We start from the raw sequence: 19,409 nt of genomic DNA on the forward strand, positions 1-19,409 counted from the left end.
TTTTATTGTTTTCATTATTATTGTACATACGTGGAAAGCTGCCATATTGGGGTACAAAAGCACAGTATGTTAAATATGAGAAAATATATTATTTTTAAAATATATTAAGTTAAATAACATTGTTTCTCTTCTGGTGAGTGTGTAGTTATTAATGCAAACGCTTGTTTCTTGAATTTAGCTCCTGGTAGCAGCATTACTCCAGACCTTTCTGTGCCCCTGGCTATTGCTTTAACTCTTCTGTCGTCTGCAGTTAAGGTAAACAGTACTTAGATGGTGTTGCATACCTATGCAGAACACTTGGAACAGAACATCAAGCAACTGAATAGGGCGTATTCTTGCCTTAACGCCGAGAGGTGGTTCCACATTAGTTTACAGCAAAATATGCATATTGTGGAGCTATTCTCTCATCATTTCTATTTTAGGAACCATCCATTGCTAAGCGAATAGCTGATTGCACAGATTACTTGACGGGACACAAAATCCTTTTTGACTAATAAGATTTATCTAAACCGGGGTCTGCGCTGTAACATCCCTTTGGTTTAAAAAATGGTCCAAGCGGCCGGCCACGTGCCAGAGTTACATGTGATACTAACGTATTATCACACGCCACTGTTACTTGTAGCTCCTTGTGATTAAGTAATCACTCTCCTTGCGATTACTTAATTAACGTGATAAGGACGTGGTCGTCACGCCCCTGCCACAGCATCTCCCCCTCGAAGTGGACAAGCCCTTGCTTCCGCGCTCGCAACAGGACCCCGACCACTTTGTTCGAGATCGTGACGTATCGGTCAAACAGCCTTCCGAACTCCACGACGTACCGCCCGTCCTCCCGGCTCTCCCCGATGTCTCTGATCACCTGGCACAGTTCCTGCACCTCCCTTCCGATGTGCGATTGCGCCTCCTTCCCTCTCTGGTCTGTTCTGGAGCCCTCTGGGGGCCTCCCGTAGCCCCCCTGTCCCCTTTGGATGTGCACGGTCACAGGCGTATCGTTGCTGAAGGGATTGTGTTTCTGGTACTCTCGGTGATCATTGGACCATTTCTGCCAGTTCTCCTTTAACCCTTTCACGGAGATGACACAAGGCTCCGTGCTAACATTACCCTGAGCACGTGCATCCTCGGTCTCCATGGCAATCCTTACTGCTCGAGGAAAGCGACTAGCTCAGTGGGGTGTTCAGGAGATCAGTTGACTGCTATTTGTCGCCCTGAAGTTTCATCTTCTGTGGTTTCTTAAAAATCTGTATTCGCAGAACTGAAAGTGTGTATAAGTAAAAATAAATATTGTTAATGCACAATATAAGCCACCTGTTATATATAGTGCTTGCATTTTCTTTTGACTCAAAAGCCTATTTCTGCTGAGTGATGCTGTTATCGCTTGCACCCCTTTATTCAGCTAAATTTCACCTTGAAGAAGCTGTCGCATTTTTACGCCCTCAAGTAAAGGTTTATAAAGGTGGGCATTCGTGAACAGGGCAAAAATATTAGACAGAAGCAGACAGTCCGGAATAGGATCTATGTAGCTAATTTGGCTAATTTAGACAGAAATACACATTTGATCATAACTAATCGAACGCGGTTTGTTATTCCCAGGTAGAAAAGTAGCTGTCATTTTAGTTTTAAACTGACGAATTATACCATCAGTTTAAAACCAAAGCGATTATTTTGCGGCGTAACAGTGACAACGTGTTTGTTCGTCCATACCGTGTCCGAGATTGCTTTCTGTCAGAACGTAGTAGCTAACTGTTAGCTCCCAAACTAACAACATTTTACCTACCTCCTTTATTCCGAATTTCTGTATCCGTCTTCATCTGCAGGCGATTCGCCTCTGATGGCAACAATACATTGTTACAGCAATTTCTACGCGACTCTTTACATCGCAGCAGAGGTGATTCTGCAAATACTTTCCGCCCTCCGGCATAAAACTGATCGACACGGGAAATGTCCAATCCAAACTTCGAGGCGCTGCAAAAATAGTTGACAGTGATCCAATCATTATGGGCGGCCACCTGCGCAGCGAGCACTTCTCTTTAGCAAAGAGGTTTACAGATGAGATGAGTTTAGTGGATACTGCCGTCTCCCGTAGCGTCAAATATTTCTGAAGCTATTTATGGGCGCAGTCATGATTACCTAGTAATCACGTTAGAGCTATAGGCTCAATTAAGTAGTGCGTGACAAGAAATCTTACTACAGAGGCATAGCTAACCCAACACACGTTTTATTGATCTAATTTCCTGGTCAGTTAGATATTTAAGATGCAACTTGAATACGATACATTCAAGCATTTAATGAACGCAATACATTACCCAGTGTGTGCTTACACATCATCACATAGCAAAACGAGTTTATTACACAATCGCTTGTCTATGTAGGAACCCAACTTAACAAGGATGCCGTTTCTTGTGGGAAACAGTTTTCATGACACACGAAACATGGCGCTACACTGTACAAGAGCGTGCAGGCGGTATTTACTACACCTAGCTCAAGATAATGTTGAATTTAGACTACCGGTATGTACGAAGAAGCCTTTTCAATTTGTCCTCTCTCAAATGTGAACTGTAGCTACGCTATTCATAGATGTTTTATTGAATTTTCATTTGAATTAAGAGATCTTCCCTCACGAGCGCACACATAACGTTGGTTATAACATAACCTATAACTTTGCGTTAGTTAGGTAATTAGTTAAGTATAACATTAGCTAACTATCCATTTAGCAATGGATAGTTAGCTATAGTTTAAGCAATAGCAACTGTAAAACTGTCAGCCAGGATATTTATATGCAAATCCCTCCATGCATTCTTCTCAACACCGTGATAACAATTTTCCGTTATCTGTAATCGAGTTTATGAGGCATCGGAATAGATGACATCATTTACCTTGTCTTCTAGCTTTACATTACCTGCTTGCATGATATACAAATTAACAATGAAGAGCACTTTATTAGAATGTTCGCAGGGACTCAGGTCTTCTCATCTAACGCAGATAAAGTAATCATATACAAAAATCACCCTACAAAAACGAGTGCCTTAACCCGGCTTACACACAGGAACAGGCTGCTTGCTGTCAAGCTAGTGTCATTCCAGTATTTGCATTTTGTCTCACAGGAGATCAAAGCGCTGCTCTCGCTCAGGGGTCAGCCTTTCCGTCCTGCGGAAGACTTTAAGGAAAAGGTAAATCCGCACTTCTCCTATGCAAAGTCAGGTGTTTACAGAGCCCTGTCATGTAAATATAAATACTTTACAAACTTCTATTTTGTCCTTTTGCTCGTCACACCAGTCTCCGTTCTGGCTTCTCGACAGCCTATCGGAGGAGGACGTACGAAGCATCATGATCAGGACGGTGTGTGCCAAGTAAGTGTTAAGTTGTTTTGGAAGGTGTAAGGATGTTTTCTTTAGCGTTGCTGGGGGAAAAGTATGATGTTGCCATCTGAGCAGTGAATTAATAAGGTTTCCCCCAGTTTCAAACCCTGGGCGCCTTATTTATCATTTGTACGCACAGTATTGTACGGGAAAATATGCGCGCGCATGATTCATAACTCTAATCACTTTCGAACGTACGAAAAATCGCAGCACCGTACGAACGCATAGCTTTAATACTACGAAAGTATTGATACATGAGCCCTCAAATGACACATTGGTCTTGTGACCCTGGCTCTTGCTGACTTTAGCTGTCTTGTACCAAAGATCACGAATGGATTACAGGGGTGTATAAGTGAAGTCCTTTGTACTGTAAAGTGCAATCGTATGAATACGTCTGCTAAGCACACAAACAGTGTCTTAACATTTTGGTTTTCTCCGAATGAAAATTACACATTTTATTCCTGAACACAGCATGGGAAATTGGTTGAAATTTGTGAGTGTAGCTAAAATGGCTACAGACATGCATGAATACTGATCTTCTGTTCATCTTCAGGTCAGTGTTTGAACTGTGGGGGCATGGAAGGACACACTCTGAACTGCAGACGTCCCTCCTTAGATATCCTCCAGAGGACATGGTGTGTGAGAGAAATCAACCAGCACTTTAAATAAAGCCTACATCATTACTACTTATACTGTATCTGACCTCTTTTTCGAATCATCCACAGGCTCCCTTTTTGCAGCAAGACTCAACGTACAAAATAAATGTCTACACTTTTAACAAGACCCTGGAGTTCAAAGACAGAATCAAGAAGATTGACGTAAGTGCGATACCGAGAGTATCTCTGCCTCTAGACCCATCAATAAAAGAGCTATCTGTCAGGCTAAAGCATTCCCGTGGGTGCTGTATCGTACATATCCTGCAGTTGACAGCTGGCAGCGCAGCACTGTATTAGAGAAAAGAGTAGAGTATGTGTAAGAGAGTGACTGTGAATGTATGTTTGAAACAGAGTGGAAGGGTGTTGGTGCATACACATTAGAAAGAAAATGTGTATATGTATGCATATGTGCATATGCATCCTGTTATGGCAAAGCTGAAACAGGAACTCTTGCCATGCTTGCTTGTGTTATTTCACAGTTTTTTCTTTGGCTGCATTTGCGGTTTGCTTGTGTGGTTGATACCAGCAGTATTATAAAATCTTGTTTAACAACTGAATACTGCTTCCCCAGGCCCTGGAGTTCTTACCCTTCCAGGGCAAGGTGAATTTGAAGAATCCGGATTACATCTTTTGTTTACTGGAAGACTATGGCACTGATCCCAATAACATTCCGGATGAACCCTTCCACGTGTATTTTGGGAGATGGGTAAGTGCTAAGTCTCCCTGTAACTAATTGGTTCTGTTTGTTTATAATTGGAGTGTCAGTATAACCAGTGTTTATAGTCATAATTAAATGTTTCAGTGTCATTGCAATACATTTTAGAGGTTTGCTCAGGTGCTGCTGAGTAACAAAGCAGGGTTGTTTTCTTTGTAGAAACTACTTTAGCTGTGAGAATATCTGCTGGGTGGGCAGGGCACATGGGTGCTGCTCCTCGGTCAGGCCAGCATCTGTTTTCTGTGGATGCTGTTATCTTGAATTCCCCTGGAGAAAAGGGCAGGCTTGAAAAAGCACTTTGAAAATAAAATTTGTTAATTGATTTAGTATGATAATCAAAAGTGCAAATGGATTTAAAACATGGAACCTTCTGGTTCTGGATCACCAGAGTTACAGCCCAGTTTCAGAAAGGTTCCATACCTGCCTGGACCAGCATGGTTTTATCTTCCAGTGAGGTTCACTGCATCCCAGAATCCTAGCTGGAAAGAGGATCTTCAGTGTCCCTGGAATAGGTAATAAGGATAATGACAGTGGCCAGGCTGAGACAGAGCTGTGTGGATAGATTGCACAGGCAGAACAGGTCTGCTGAGGTTGAGCCCAATAAGGTTAGAGGCCTGGTGTTCAGAGGTGTAGTTGGGTGTGGACAAAGTGTTTGTTTCAGCCTTCATTTTCCCCCTGATCCCAGATCGCGGACGGCCAGCGGGATTTGATCCGCTCCCACAGTGTGAAGAAGAGGCACTTCATTGGCAACACCAGCATGGATGCAGGCCTGTCTTTCATCATGGCCAACCACGCACGGGTCAAAGATCATGACCTGGTCTTCGACCCCTTTGTCGGGACAGGTAAAAGGCGAATTCACGTGACAGAAATGGGTTCATAGGATCCTTTAGGAGGAGATGGACTTGGCAGAAATTCTGCTTACTGAGACCATACTATAACTATGAAAGGACAAGGCTTATGAGAGCCATTCAAAATCCAAAGAGTTAACAGGTGCATCTGGTTCACTTGCGGTCACATAGCAAACTTTCAACAATGGTTGGGTTGTGGAGTAGAAAGACAACCATTTTGATAAAAAAGCAGGCTGTACTTGTAAAATGTTTCTCTGCACAAAAATTTCCTGACAGCTACTCAAGGTAGTAAAATGAAGATGAGCAAAAAACCTGTTATGTCTTATTGTGAGCCCTAGTTGGGAGCTTTGAATGTTCTAAGCTTTACTGTAACATAGAACAGCTCTGTTCATCTTGCTCGTTTCCCCTTTATTCCTGGGATGACTTTATTTTCTTTGTTCATTTCTTACATAGTCAATCATAGTGAGTAACACTGCAACCATTAGTGTGTTTTATATGCAGCTGTCTTCCTTGGCAGGCATTGATGTTTTCAGTGTTCTGTCCTGCCGTTTGTTTGCCAGGTCCTCGCTGAATATGTCACGAAAATTTTGCATCAAAAGTAACAGCCTGAAAGTCTGCAGTTATGAAGCGTGAGATCTGTCGCCCAGATGTGCTTTACCACCAGACTTGGTGTGAAAGAATCCTTTTGAACCAGCTCAGTACGTGTGTGTGTGTGTGTGTGTGTGAGTGTGAGTGTGAGTGTGAGTGTGAGTGTGAGTGTGAGTGTGAGTGTGAGTGCAGTCAGCTGTACATGGAGCCAGCAGCATGGCTACAGTTTCTGTAACCTGACAACAGTGAAGATGCCATGGCTGCAGGGTCTAAGGTGGCAGCCACAGCAATGCAGTAAAAACAGTGTCTGTAACCTGGCAACAATGTTGCCAGTCCACGATGTCTCTCACTGGTGGTGTCTCTTGCTCAGGTAGCCTCCTGGTGGCTTGCTCACATTTTGGGGCGTACGTGTGTGGGACAGACATCGATTACAACACAATCCATGGGATTGGTAAGGAGGCGGGTTGAAAGTCTGAAATGAATGTGCGGCTGAAGTTTTGGGTGTGCTTAAATGCATTGTTTGCATTGGTCTCCCATGCAGCTGTGTTTTTGTCAGGGAAAAAAACCTATGTTTTAATCACTGCTGTTTAGCATACCTGTAAGTCAATACAGTTATGTACTTTCGTGTGCAAACCTCAGGGAACGTGGATGAAAGAGGTGTTGTCTGCAATGATTCCTGTAGGATTTCAGAACCCACATGATTGCGGTGGATTTGATCCCAGTGCAATTCCTAATTAAAAATTCTCTGCATGTGGTGTGTTTTTGCGAAATAACAAATATACATGAAGATACCTAAAAGTATTTGAGTGGAACAGCTGGTGGATTGGGGATTATAACCAGAATGGTCTCCTCTCAGGAAAATCCAGCAGGAAGAACCAGAAGTGGAGAGGACCGGACGAGAACATCCGAGCAAACCTCCGTCAGTATGGACTGGAGCAGTTCTACATGGACGTTCTGGTGTCTGATGCCTCCAAAACCATATGGAGGGAGGGGAAGCTCTTCGACGCCATTGTCACAGATCGTATGTTCACACTCAGCCATTATGGTTTTCTTTATTCTTTTTTAACCTAAAGGATGAAATAAAAGATGAGTTCACTTCTTTTTATCACGAATGCTACTTTTTTACTAGCTGCAGGAAATGCTCAGGGTGGAATTGTTCATTGATTGGTTGATATGTTCTGTGTGATATGTAGCTCCTTATGGTATCCGGGAGTCAACGAGGAGAACGGGATCTCAGAAGGAGATCATCAAGCCTCCAGAAGACTTGTAAGTGTCATCTCCCTAGGCCACCCCACCCACCCATACATGCACATACACACACAAACACAGCAGACATACTCCCATCAGATTCTACTAGGATGCAGGATTAGTGCACCACAAACCACTAATCCAGGATGACCTTACTCAGACCTGCTCCAACTCTCAGAGATTATGGGATAAAATCTGAAGCGATTCACTGGCATTCTTTGGGTTCAAAATTTGCCTGCACCTTGAATGCACTTCATTCTATATGAATGATGTAGCAGAATTGAGAAAAAAATGTGCCAAACGTACCTGAAGGAATTGTTTCATTTTTTTGAATTTACATCTTATCATAATCTCTGCATACAAATTCACCCATACTGTTCACTTTGATCTGAAACGTGCCCTGATTGTTTGACTGATGACATCTCTTTCATGTTTTTTTTTCACCACGTTCCAGCTGTGGAGAGAGTCATGTCCCCGTTTCCATGGCGTACCACCTGAGTGACATCTTCAGTGACTTGTTAAAGTTTGCGGCGCGTTACTTGGTGATGGGCGGGAGGCTGGTGTACTGGCTGCCAGTCTACAGGCCTGAGTGAGTCTGCTGTTGGTTTACTACTGAACGAAGCATACTGAATATGCTAGTTACACTGTGTAGGCTATACAGCGGTGAATAAGGCATAATGAATAGCACAGTGAATATACTAGTTGCACTCTATGGTGGCTAAACTGTACCCATTGTTGTGTACTGGTTTACCTCTTAAATACACATCATCATACTTAATTACAGTTGTAAGATATCCCACCAAAACGGAGATCTGCTTCACAATGAATTAAAAAAAAATGTTAAGTTTGGGTTAGCTGTGAATAGTAAGGCTCAACAGATAAAATAGTATTCTCTTCAGCTGTGTCTCATGAATTCTGTCTTGGGTGCATAGACTTTCACAGTGTCACTAAAGGGTGTGGATTATCTGTACAATAACTGAGAGAAATACTTGTGATTGAAGAGCTGTTTGTATGCAACCCATAAATCAGTATTTATGGGTTGCAGTATTTTTGTATGCAACCCATAAATCAGACATGCCGCTTTTGCATGGCTTTATTATTTTTTGGTGGATATTTACTATACCTTATGCCACACCTTATATGACACACAGAACGCATATTGCTTAATGTTTCCCTAACATTACTGTTCTTTGAATGTTGGTGTATGGAGAGTTGAATGTTGGATCTGCATTGTGTTGAAGGTGAACCTTATGCTATGAACCGTATGCTATGTATGTAGGGTATATACGATTCATTTCAGATGTTTTTAATCAATATTTGAGGGATATATTTTTTTTTGTTTGACTGCAAGTTTACCTGGTGAAGTAATCCTGCTCTTGTGCACTGTCATTCCACTAAGGGCCACAAGGTGGCAGCCTTACTGCTGTTGCATGAACGTGTAGTTCCCCCTCATGGCTTTTCCCAGCAGCGCCCTTGTGACATCACCAGAGGGAGCATGCACACCTGTGTTTTTACAGGTATCAACAGAGCAGGAGTCGTTGCGCAGGTGTCCTCTGGTTAGTTTTACGGCTGCTCCAAACCGCCGTCTGCTTCATCCGGATGGGCTTTCTCGCTGTCGATTACAGGGCAGAGGAGGTGACAGCACAGGGGGGAGATGTCAGCCCTTTAAGTGTAATTATAGTTCAGTCTGTGCAGCAGTTACCCTCTGTGACACACGGTGATCACAGATAGGGTTTTCCCACTATTAGGAGCTGAAACTTTAGATTTTCCACAGAAAATCACTCAGCCTTGGAGCAATATGACTCAGACTGCGCGAGGAGTGACTTCATTTGAGTTTTTCATGGAAGGTCATGGAAGCACACCGGTGCACGTATGCGCGTGCTGTTGGCTTGTGGGAGCATGTCAGCAATTCCGAACTTGACGCTTGTGGGCCCTGGGAAATGGTCAGAATGAATGACACGAGAGTCAATAAACTGCCACCAAGCAGCCAGACCCTCTCAGGAGCGAGCAGGGGTCATCTGCTGTCACTGATGGGCCGATGCGGTTTTCAGGGGGACACCGGCTTCACCTCCGTCTCGCAGGCAGGCATCGGGTTTCGGGCCGACCTGTTTTTGTGTGCAACTCTGATGACAGATGGCAGATTTGCCAGACCGGGCCGTGGGGGAGACAGGATCGCGGTCCTGACAGATCCTTCGGAGGGGTCCGGGGGAGATAAGGCGCGGCCTTGACAGACTGTGTCAGACTCTGACTGAAGCAGGACGAGAGCACCACGGGGGGTCTGAATTCCTGCAGCGACCACCCCGGTCCGTGAGAACCTGAGAGAGAGAGAGCGGGGGAAGGGGCGGGTAGAGAGAGGGATAGAGAAAAGGGGACAAGAGAAGGAAGAGGGATGAGAACAGGCAAGTCAGGAGGAGGGTGAAAATGGGAAGGGCGGAAAGACAGTAAGAGGGAACAATTAGAAAGATGGAGATAGGAAGTGCAGAGTCACTATGCTGGAACAGTGCAAAGCTTTTGCTCGTTTAGTGAATGGTTCCAGTGGATAAAACATATGCATATACTCAGGAGACTATCTGCTGTATATATGATTTTTATTGTCTGGAAAAACTGATCCTGGGTCAACAAGTGGAGGGCAGCATCAATCTAACATGGACAGACACAAAGTGCCCGCAGGAGGTGCACCCCTACTTTGGAGTACGTGCCACCAGGGGGTGCCAGTGTTTGAGAATGCAGGGACATTGGCTGAACGGAGCGCAGTCTTGCGACTGTGTAGCAACGAGCTGTTTATAAACAGTGGTGCTGTGGCGGTGGTGGAGTGGGGGGGTTGCAGAGGGGCCGGCGCTGCAGGAAGCGGGCGCTGTGGTGTCACCGTGACTCCAGCAGCCATCAGCAAAACCTGCGTCTGGGACGCTCAGGCAGGAATGAGCTCACCGGGACCCGGGTCAGACCGAGGCACTTCCCATCGCCGCGAGGGTCCCGCCGCCTCGCGGCGGTGCGACTCTTAACGAACTCTGCGGCCTTCCAAGCTCGTTAAGCCCCTGTTCCACTTTCTGCAGATCTGTTGTCGTTTAACACGTTTAGACTTTTCCAGCCGCTGTGGTTTCATTTCCTCTGCCGCTCGTGCAAAATGAACCAAATTATCTCGGAGGCAGAAGCCATTAGCCAGACGTTTGGAGCGAACCTTACTTCCCCGAGAATAAAACAAACAGAGGGTGATGGTGTTTGGACACGCAGGGCAGATAAAAGGGAGTCCGTGCAGCTGTGGACTCTTCATTTTAAGCTCTGCTGCTGCACCGTCGCAGAGCTCAGACTCTTCATGCTCTGAGCAGATGTGCTTGAGGTCATGCAAGATCCCTGAGCTCCCACTCTGCTTTGTCCATCAGGCTATTGTTCTTTGATAATCCAACAGACTCTGCTGCCTACCTTGTCCACTAGACCCCAGTCTCTACCTCGTCCAGAAGACCCTGCTCTTTACCTCGTCCACAAGGCCCTGTTCTCTAACTCTTCCAGAATGCCCTGCTCTTTACCTAATTCACAAGGCCCTGCTCTCTACCTTGTCCACAAGGCCCTGCTCTCTACCTCGTCCACTTGGCTCTTTGTTGTCCGTAAGGCCCATGTCACTGTCTGGCTTACTTTGCTCCCATCCCTTCCATGAGACCCTTGCCCACACCATCCTTTACTAGCTCCTGACCAAATCTGTGTGCATCACACATGTATAGCACACAAATGTAATCGAATGTATCATAATCAAAGTGAAATATCTGGCCTTCTTATTAAGGGCCTGTGTGGTGCATTCAGTGTTTTCTTAACGAGAAGCAATTTGGGGTCACGGGTGCAGGGGTTGGGGGGGGGGCACTTCAGCAGCCAATGTTGGTTACAGTGCTGACAAGTAGCACGGTGTATTGGAAGCAGACAGTCTGTGTCCATGGTGATGTCAGACAAACATAGGGAAGCGGACTCTGTGTGGCAGTCAGAAACAGTGCTGCTGACAGTAATGCACACACACGTATATCACGGGCTGAGAAGGCGCACAGGTTCCCCCACTTGCATCAAAGTTCAGTTACCTTAGCTGGCTACACAGAGCAGGATCAGCTTCACTCTCTGTATAATTTTATAATAATAACAGTAGGAATATGACAAACAAATAATGATAAAAATAATTTCGGCCTGATCTGCATGGACAGAAAAGAGTGATGTTCCTCTCTAAAGCTACTTATTCTCTCCCAGAGACATTTTAGGAACATGGACTTGTGGTACAAGGCCACTCCCAGCTGCTTACATTTATTTCCTTAAAGGTTAAGAAAGATTGTTTGCTTCTGATCATATTTTTTGCATTTGTGGAAGCAATTATCCACTCAGAAAGTGGTCAATATACACCTGAGTGGGTACACTCCTGAGTCTGGATTTGTTCTCTGTATTATGTAGTATATCCATGAATAATGGTTTGGTGGGTATAGCACTGAAATATGATGTGGTGGGTATATCCCTGACTCAGGCTGTGGTATTTATATCCCTGAATCAGGATGCGGTGGTTGTACCCCTGAATCAGGATGTGGTGGGTATACCCCTGTATCAGAATGTGGTGGGTATGTCCCTGAATCAGGGTGTGGTTTTTCCTGCAGATATCGGGAGGAGATGATTCCCCTGCATCCCTGTCTGACACTCATCAGCAACTGTGAGCAGACCCTCTCCAGCCACACCTCACGCCGCCTCATCACCATGGAGAAGACCAAAGAGCTGGAGGTACAAGAGTGTTTTTGTGTGTGTGTGTGATAGAGAGAGAGAGAGAGGGAGAGAGAGAGAGAGAGAGAGTGTGTGAGTGAGTGCGTGAGATAGAGAGAGGGAGTGTGCGTGTCTGAGTGAGAAAGATCAAGATAACTATCTGTAATAGTGATGTGTGTGTGTGTGTGTGTGTGTGTGTGTGTGTGTGTGTGTGTGTGTGTGTGTGTGTGTGTGAGTGAGAGAGAGAGAAAGAGAGAGAGAGGTGGAGCTTGTGGGTTTTGTGTCAGAGTATGCATGATATACTCTATAACTGGCTGCTATCCATATATTCCAACTGTTAGTCTTTAATGTCATGTTTATATATCGAGTGGTATATACAGTATGTGTGCACGGTTGTGTGAATGTGCAGGAAGAGGTCACTGGGCACACTGATAGGGTCTGTGCTGAAGGCCTGCTAAAGCCTCACCATCTGGCTGTGGCTGACTCACTTTTTTATATTACACTTTAATGACTTAATCACACTTTGTATGGAAAATAATCCATCTTTGAATCTGACAACCACTTCACTTCAAAACCCCAAATTGTTCCCATAACGGGCCGCATGAATCACACACACACACACACACACACACACACAAGTGCGGGCCACTTTTTATCTGTTTCGACTGGCATCTGTCTCCTGCTCCGCTTTCCAAACCTGGAACACATACGCTATATATAGATTTAATACTTCCATCATCTGCACATTTATTTTTCCATTCAACAGCACAACATTTTGAGTCTGTGTGAGAGCCTGCTGACAGGCCTGTGTGTGTATCAGATGCATTTGTGCTGGAGTTCTGAATACGTAGATATTAGCAGTGAGGCTTCCCTGCAGAATTGGATTCATAATTTGGGGTATGCCTGCAGTGGATTGGGATTTAGGCTTTTACATTGCTATATAAAATACAAACTTGTTTTTAAATCTGGAGACCTGTTGGACACGGCCAAAAACATGCACCTCATTTCCTTTATGTGTCTATCCTTGTGCACCCAGCAGTTTCAGTCGTAAATCTGTATTCCGTTCCAGTTTTAATCTTTAATGTCATCTATGACTGTTGCAGCAAGGGGTCCAATTTCCTGTTTGCTACAGGGCAGATGGCCAGTGCGGATGAACTGTGTAGTGTGGTGATCCAGTGTCCTGCTGTGTTGTGATGCACATGTTTAATTGGTGTTTTGTTGGGATTTTCCAACATCTGTTTTACTAGGCAGGTCCACTGTGAGCATTTTTGTGTGTTTCATGGTGACATTATAATGGCACAGCTGTGAGTTGATACAAACGTTTATGTACAATATGAAGGTGTAAGTAACACACAGGTGGATGTTAACAGAATTTTAATATATTACAGTATGGTGCAGAAGAGAGTCACAGAAATCTCTGGAAGGGTTTGAAGGTATTATGCATCTATTATGAGCATCTGGCTAATAAATAAATAAAAATACCATTTACCATAGGAACAGGTACAGAGAAAAGCTGGCTGTGTGGGGGCTTAATTTGGTCTTGGCTTCCCTCACCTCATTCTGTACACTCCTCTTCCCAACCCTCCATCCCCTCTTCCCTCTCTCTCCTGTCACCTCTCCTCTGTCTCCGTCCCCCTTCCTCTCTCCTCTCTCCCCGTCATCCCCTCTCTCCCCTCCTTGGGTCTCCTGGTCATCATTTTTTCCTGGTGCAGACAGTGGCCTCCTTTGAGATGTACTGTGCAGAGCAGAACACTTTGGTAACTCATGGGGTGTGGTGAGGCAGGTTCTAAATATCATTTGGCAGCCTCCCATGTCTTCAAAAAAGATACTGCTTTTTGTTTTTGCCTTCCTTCTCTTTCTTCCTATGATTCCTCACGTCTTTCTGGTTATAATTGCAGGTAACAATTTTGAGTGATCCATGTAGACTTGGTAGAAACTTTACAAGAGTTGCTGGCTAGTCATTTTAGAGATGATTTTCTTACTTAAAGCTCCACGACCTGGTTGAAAAAGGAAAGTTAGTGTTTGTGTCCCTTGGTGTGGACGTGCCACCGGGCCAGTACTTCACCTCAGTTTTAAAATGTACCAGCCCGGTGGGCCAGTGCAAAAAGAATTTTCCTTGCTGTCAAGCCCTGGCTTAGTTTGCTGTCTCAGCAGAAGCAATTCTGGGTTAGGCAGACAGATTTGGTGTGTGTTGGGACAGAATTGTTCTCAGTGTGTTCAAATTCCTTATGGATCTGTGATGGAGAACAGCTCAGTGTTGTGTGGCTGAAGAGGTGAGAGGAGGTGGAGGTGATGGTGACATGTCACAGGCTGAGTGAAGGGGTACTGTAGTGCTTCCAGCTCTCCTCCTCTTCTTCACATCGTTATTCCCCGAACCCGCCCAACCCACCCAGCCAGGCACAGGCAGGCAGACCTGCTACTCCCAGGCACCGCTTAACGGTCTGGCATCAGATTCAAAGAGGAAAAATATGAAGAATTAAACACTCCACAACATTTATTACATAAAGCTGTTAGCTCGTAAACAGAAGGTATACAAGACCAATTTATTCAACAGCATACTTTTTCCAATACCTGTTAAAAAATCTGTTACGAGATCTTTTTCATGCACCCTTTCCAGTCAAAACAGGATTTTCTTATTTGTTGTCTTCTGATTGGGTTAAATGACGTCAGCTTCTGGTCACAAGTTCAGTTATCTGACCACTGCTCTACACAGCTGCTCAGACCACTGCTCTACACAGCTGCTCAGACCACTGCTTCACACTGCTCCTCTGACCACTGCTCAACGCTGCTGCTCTGACCACTGCTCCACGCTGAAGCTCTGATCACTGCTCCACATTGCTGCTAAGACCGTTGTTCCACACCGCTGCTCTGACCACTGCACCACACTGCTGCCCTGACCACTGCTTGAAACTGCTGCCATCAAAACTGCAGCAGAGGGAGAGACACAGCTGTCCCTATGTCTCAGCATTTGAGAAAAGTTCATAAAAACCATAGGCCTGTAATGCAGTCATATACATAAATATGAGTGAGCCCATGTCAAGTCTGAAAGCTGCCTCTGTGCTTGTTGGTAGGTTAGTTAGTTGGGTGGTTTACCAGTGCTGTGCATGTTCTCTCCTGCAGGACTCTGATGACCTGGCGCTGCTCCATGACTCCCGCTACTGCCCCTACCAGGGACACAACGCCTTTAGAGAAAAGTACTTCAGCGGCATCACCAAGAGGAACGGGAGAGACGAGGCCAAGACGCAAATGAAGGAGGATGACTGACCGCTCGCTGGTCATCTGACGGCCAGCTGGAAGTCTGGGGGAGGCAGAAGGAAACTCCGGGAGATCGCTGTATTACACTTCTGCACCCCATTTTAAGGTGTTTTTTTTTACTGCTGCATTATGAGGGAACATTTTTTAATTTATACAGATGTATGTATGTATGTATATATTTTAAATCAACTTGTCCTTCTGTTTGTGAGCATTGATAAATAAATCGTGTGCCTGAATGAATCTCTTAGGACTCTCTGAAGGGTGTGGAGTGAGATTGCTCAGGCCTGCACAACCATTTCTTTGGGGTATAATTTCATGTTGCACTACTGCAGACACAAGTGCATGTCTCCTCTCCCTGCCCTCTCTCCAGAGATGCATGTTTTTATTTATATACATGCAACCACATGTGTATGAGTGCACACTGTATACATACACATATGTGCCTGATTTTTTGAGGTGTAGAACTGACCCCCCCATGCTGTTATTCAGGAGCTAATCTGTGTGTGGAAGCGAAATGGCTGTTTACATTCGTTCCTGAGAGGAGGAAATGGCTTGAAAAGAAGTGAGCAAGAGCCCAGCTGAGAGTTTATCAAGCAAACAGTCCCTGCAAACTCCTGGTGAAGGAGGGGGGGCATGTGTATGTGTGCTTGATCCTACACTCCTGCGTTTGAGCATCTCCTTCAGCATGCCCCCAGTGAGGAACTCCCAGCTGTGCACTGTGTGACCATGCAGTGAAACAGTGGAAAGTGCACTCAATCATCTCTCAATCAGTAAGCTATCCATCAGTAAGCCTGACTGATCAGAAATCGCTATCAGAAAACTGTGCGCTCAGAGAATATGTTTCAAAGAAAGTGTACATCTTGTGTCTGTTAATAAAAGAGTGAGATTGCTGCAACTGTTATGATTGATTATGGTAATAGTATAGTAAGAGTAATGGAGGGTTGCATATCCCAGAGGATTTTCCAGATGGACTATAACAAGTTAGGAATGCTTAGCCCCCCAACACACACACATAAGGTTGTGTTTTGGTTCCCATTTGCTCACGCACAGTGCAGTGTCATTGACGGATGGAAGGCAGGTGTTGACATTTAAATGAATATCGTGTTGTTATTTTGCACTGAACATGGACACTGCTAATTTCATGCCTTTTTATTGTTCTTTTTTTCTTTTTTTTTAATTGAAACACTATGTTCTCGTTCCTGGGATGGGGGTGCAGGGTGTCGTGAAAAGTTATGACTGCGAGTAAGTTTTGGGCAGTGAGGTGTTGATGAGGGGAGCCCCCATCTTGCCGATGAGTCCCGGAACAGATGGATGGGGGAGAAACAGCAGTCTTCAACCAAGGACTCCTCAGGTCCCGACTGAATTATGGGCTGGGACCATAAACCTGGGTTAGCCCCCCAGTCAGCACACCAACACTCATAGATAATGCACACAATCCTAACAGAGCTGCTATGTATATAGGACACAACTGCATCCTTGCAAACATTTTTGTGGGGTGTGGCGAACCAAACTCTATATCCAAGGTGAAGGATGAGTAGTTGTTTTATCCATAGAAATGATGTAATTTAAAGAACAAGCAAAAGAGGCCTTGTAATACAGCCAAGTTACATTATTGCCATTTAGCAGACATTTTATCCAGAGCAACTTACATACAGTAGGATACAATTTTAATCATTCATACAGCTGGATATTTACTGAGGTAATTCTAGGTTACATACCTTGCCCTTGTGGGGAACTGAACCAGCAATCTTTTAGATACAAGCCCTGCTCCCTACCACCTCACTGCTGTATCCACATTATATTCTAAATAGGTTTAAACAGTCCCAGCCAGTATGACTAACTTTAAGGAGCTGTCTTTGAGCTGTTAAATCTGATAAAAGAAGCTCTTATTAGTCAACTTAGACCTTATACATTTGTATGACATGTCCTATGTTTTCGACAAATGCTGCTGACAGAAGTTGTGACACCAATGTCTCATATGGAAATTAGTGCAATATACTGAGACATTGTTTTTGCCCCACATGATCCATCCACAGTTTTGAGACCAGACATAACAAGTCCCAGAACCTGAGGTCTAACACGCAGTCCGTTTAACCTCTGGACGTTGGTGCTGCTTATGACTGTGCACACTTAAGTGTGCATCTCATCATCGGCATCACTTTTCAAGAGAGTTTATTGTGCATCCTGTTTTCAGGAATAATACAGGGTTGCCAGTAGGACTTCCTTTAAGTAAATTTAGTGTAAGAATCTGCATGACTACTTATTTTTTCCAGGCAATGCATACACTGAATGACAGTGCCTCATGGTACCTATTAGTACGAGTGTCTACAGCTACTTGAAACAGTGTATTTGACTGGTACAGATCAGTGGTGATTCCTATAGTTTACACATAACATAGTCTACAAGAGAGGATATCCTACCATGAAAGTTCGGTCAGACGTTAAAACGGATGAATCTAGTAAATATTATCTTTATTAATATTAAAATTTTGAATGGACATTTTTAACATAACTGGGAATCTGTTCATTGTCAGCTTCAGTGTAGCCAATTACCACATTTTGCCCTTTAGATGTATGATTTTAAAATAACTGATTTAATCAATAATACCATACTTGACTGTAGAAATATTATGAGCAGCAAAGAGATGTCAGTGGTTACCATGCTCGTCATAACTGTGGAAAATGTCTGTGTCCACTTAGCTCAATGCAGTAAACAATGGCAACCTGTTTCCAACTAAACATATCCAATGCAAACATACCCAACTGAAGCTACTACTGTTCTGCTGGCTGTATCACTGTCTATGTTACAGTGGTCCTGAAAACAAGTCTTCAGGGTAGATGTGGAAAAACCGTATCACACACTCAGCCAAAACTGGCATACCTTGCCTTTAGTTTGATCTGTGAAATGATCATAATAAAACTGAAATGCATTTAGCTAGCTGCTTGTTAGCTTTGTTTCCTTCTCTCTTTCTTTTGACCTTTCAGTTGCAAACACTTAGCCAAAATAGTGCCTCAGTGTTTTGAATTGTGATTATTGCAAATACTGGGCTTAAGTAATAAGGTTCAAAGTAATACTGCAGCAGTAAGACAGTATGGCAATAAACATGTACAAAATGCTGTTCAATTAATTCTCTTTTTCAAACTCTAAACTGCATCTACTGCCTAATGCCGTTCTTTGTTCTCTTGAATGGCAGAGTATGGGATCATGTTTGAACCCTGTTAAAATCACAACATGCTTAATGTTACATATTGGTTCTGCATGGCAGAGGAAATATTGTGTGGGGTACACTATACTGGGTTAGATCTGTTTCTCCATCTAAGCTGACAGTGAGCTGAAACCGATGAAAAGTCAAGAATTCAAAGCTCACCCCGGCTGAAATTCATGTTGCAGGATTTCTTTGGCTACCTGTTCTTTTGAAAATGTGGGGAAGTCCAGCCATCCTTTGATCTGCAGTACTCTCAGTTTGGTTTTCAAATGAGGAATGCAGTTTCAATGTGAGGTCTGGAACAGCGGGGGAACACCTTTAAAATCAACAAACAATGAAAACAACAACATGTGTCTGAGAGTGCGTTATCTGTTTCAAGGCAGCGACATGGGGATATTTATTTGTTGCAGATGCCCTTAAAATTGGACCCCGGCTCCCCCAGACAAAGGAAAGATGTTTAGGCAAAAGGACAGACACAAACAGGCAGAGGAAGACAAACACGGCCTCCCACCTTTCCACCCCACGGTGCACTGGCGTTAGTCAGCAGCTTTTGTGTTTTCCGACCGCAGTTTACATATAGTAGGTCATTTTTCATCTCTCAAAGCCAGCGTTTCGACCTTGTGTGTACTGCGTGGCTCTGTGTGTTTATGATGTGGGCAGTGCCTCGCCCTCGACTACCCCCGCTACCCCCGAATAAATTCACATGATACGCACTCAGGTTGTTTGTGGGAGACATCATTTCATGTTCCCGCTATGACTAGCGCCGCCGAAGGAATTTCTCTGCATCTTGGAGCCTGGAGACCCCTCTGCCGTACAAACAAA

The 19,409-nt window shown here is 44.3% G+C and overlaps 2 protein-coding genes across 3 annotated transcripts; one reads left to right on the plus strand and one right to left on the minus strand.

The window, feature by feature from the left end:
* Positions 1-474: 474 nt before the first annotated feature.
* Positions 475-1,897, minus strand: si:dkey-29b11.3 (actin-binding Rho-activating protein-like). The gene is made up of 2 exons (XM_036537886.1): positions 1,772-1,897; positions 475-1,249 (listed from the first exon to the last, which is right to left on the minus strand). The coding sequence occupies exon 2, from the start codon at positions 1,124-1,126 to the stop codon at positions 656-658; it is 471 nt and encodes a 156-aa protein (XP_036393779.1). The 5' UTR covers positions 1,127-1,249; positions 1,772-1,897; the 3' UTR covers positions 475-655.
* A 529-nt stretch (positions 1,898-2,426) lies between these two features.
* On the plus strand, positions 2,427-15,511 carry trmt11 (tRNA methyltransferase 11 homolog). 2 transcript variants are annotated; one of them, XM_036539366.1, is made up of 14 exons: positions 2,427-2,504; positions 3,099-3,164; positions 3,271-3,344; positions 3,907-3,988; positions 4,079-4,171; positions 4,581-4,715; positions 5,410-5,566; positions 6,531-6,611; positions 7,017-7,181; positions 7,354-7,426; positions 7,863-7,997; positions 12,028-12,148; positions 13,516-13,560; positions 15,248-15,511. In XM_036539366.1, exons 1-14 carry the CDS (start codon positions 2,427-2,429, stop codon positions 15,389-15,391), a joined length of 1,449 nt encoding a protein of 482 aa, XP_036395259.1. In that variant the 3' UTR covers positions 15,392-15,511. The 2 variants fall into 2 exon arrangements, with proteins under 2 accessions (XP_036395259.1, XP_036395260.1); XM_036539367.1 differs by lacking the exon at positions 13,516-13,560.
* Positions 15,512-19,409: the final 3,898 nt, after the last annotated feature.

Source organism: Megalops cyprinoides, chromosome 10, assembly GCF_013368585.1.
Source record: "Megalops cyprinoides isolate fMegCyp1 chromosome 10, fMegCyp1.pri, whole genome shotgun sequence".
In the NCBI taxonomy this organism is placed as follows: Eukaryota; Metazoa; Chordata; class Actinopteri; order Elopiformes; family Megalopidae; genus Megalops; species Megalops cyprinoides.

Bases quoted from the DNA above. Each gene is read 5' to 3' on its own strand.
- trmt11 (XM_036539366.1), top strand. From the start codon at position 2,427: ATGGCGCTACACTGTACAAGAGCGTGCAGGCGGTATTTACTACACCTA. The intron at 2,505-3,098 runs GTATGTACGAAG...TTTGTCTCACAG, and splicing joins ATGTTGAATTTAGACTACCG to GAGATCAAAGCGCTGCTCTC. The intron at 6,612-7,016 runs GTAAGGAGGCGG...GTCTCCTCTCAG, and splicing joins CAACACAATCCATGGGATTG to GAAAATCCAGCAGGAAGAAC.
- si:dkey-29b11.3 (XM_036537886.1), bottom strand. From the start codon at position 1,126: ATGGAGACCGAGGATGCACGTGCTCAGGGTAATGTTAGCACGGAGCCT.